Source organism: Chaetura pelagica, unplaced genomic scaffold, assembly GCF_000747805.2.
Source record: "Chaetura pelagica isolate M959 unplaced genomic scaffold, ChaPel_1.0 scaffold686, whole genome shotgun sequence".
Taxonomy (NCBI): domain Eukaryota; kingdom Metazoa; phylum Chordata; class Aves; order Apodiformes; family Apodidae; genus Chaetura; species Chaetura pelagica.
Genome location: NW_009953594.1, coordinates 76,056 through 76,928, shown reverse-complemented (window position 1 = coordinate 76,928; position 873 = coordinate 76,056). Strand labels below are relative to the sequence as shown.

Here is an 873-nt window from a genome sequence, read left to right as displayed (position 1 = left end):
CTCCCCAGCGCCCCCTGCGCCGGGCGGCTCCGAGGGCACCCGCGTGCTGCCCTGGGGAGCAGTGCCAGCTGAGTCACAACCATGGCACAACCGTGGCACAACCGTGGCACAACCATGTCACGACCATGGCACAACCATGGCATGACCATGGCACAACCGTGGCACAACCACGGCCTGGCACACCCATGGCACACCCGTGGCCCAGCAGGTACCTGTGATCATCTGCTGGGCGTCGTAGGGCTCCATGTAACCGTCGTTCTCCCCCAGCCGCTCCGCCTCCCGCTGCCCCTTGGTGCGCTTGGCGTCGTAAGGGTCAGCGTAGTCCTCCAGGATGATGACCTGGGGAGGGGATGGGCACCACCGGTCACAGGGGGGGCTCCTGTGAGTCCCAGAGGGTGGTAAGGATGCCACCAGTGCAGAGCCAGGCAGGGGACATGGGAAAAGGCAGCTCAGCCAGGACAAATGGGGCCACGACAGGGTGCACCCAGTGGCTCCTTTGGATGGGGGCAGCACCCATCTCCGTGCCAAGCTGCCCAGCAAAGCTTTACGTCAGCCTTTGTTTAACCAGCGGGTCTGGGGCGGAGGGGGGGCTGGGACCCGGGAGGGGGGCCCCAGCGAGCACCCCACCACCACCCAGCAGATGAAGTCAGGATGAAGGAGGCTTTGATGGGGATTTGCAGGCAGCAGAGCCAGGCTGGATGAAAGGCCGGGGTTAGCTGGGCTAATGAGCTGGAGCCTTAAAGTGGTTCAATCCGGCAGCGCTGAGCGCCCCCCCCAGCCCCCCAGCCCCCCCTCTTACCGTCTCTGTCTTGAGGGTCTTCCCCTTGTCCTGCTCGGGGGCAGCCGGGCTGGCAGGGGGGGTGCTCGCGGGGT

At 65.9% G+C, this 873-nt stretch overlaps 1 protein-coding gene across 1 annotated transcript in view; it reads right to left on the bottom strand.

The window, feature by feature from the left end:
• Positions 1 to 873, bottom strand: part of SHE (Src homology 2 domain containing E) — an 8,397-nt gene that overhangs the window by 3,195 nt on the left and 4,329 nt on the right. Inside the window, exons 3-4 of the mRNA XM_009999783.1 lie at positions 800 to 848; positions 213 to 339 (exon numbers count right to left, since the gene is read on the bottom strand). Coding sequence (XP_009998085.1) covers positions 213 to 339; positions 800 to 848 — 176 coding nt within the window. The remainder of the gene's footprint in view (positions 1 to 212; positions 340 to 799; positions 849 to 873) is intronic.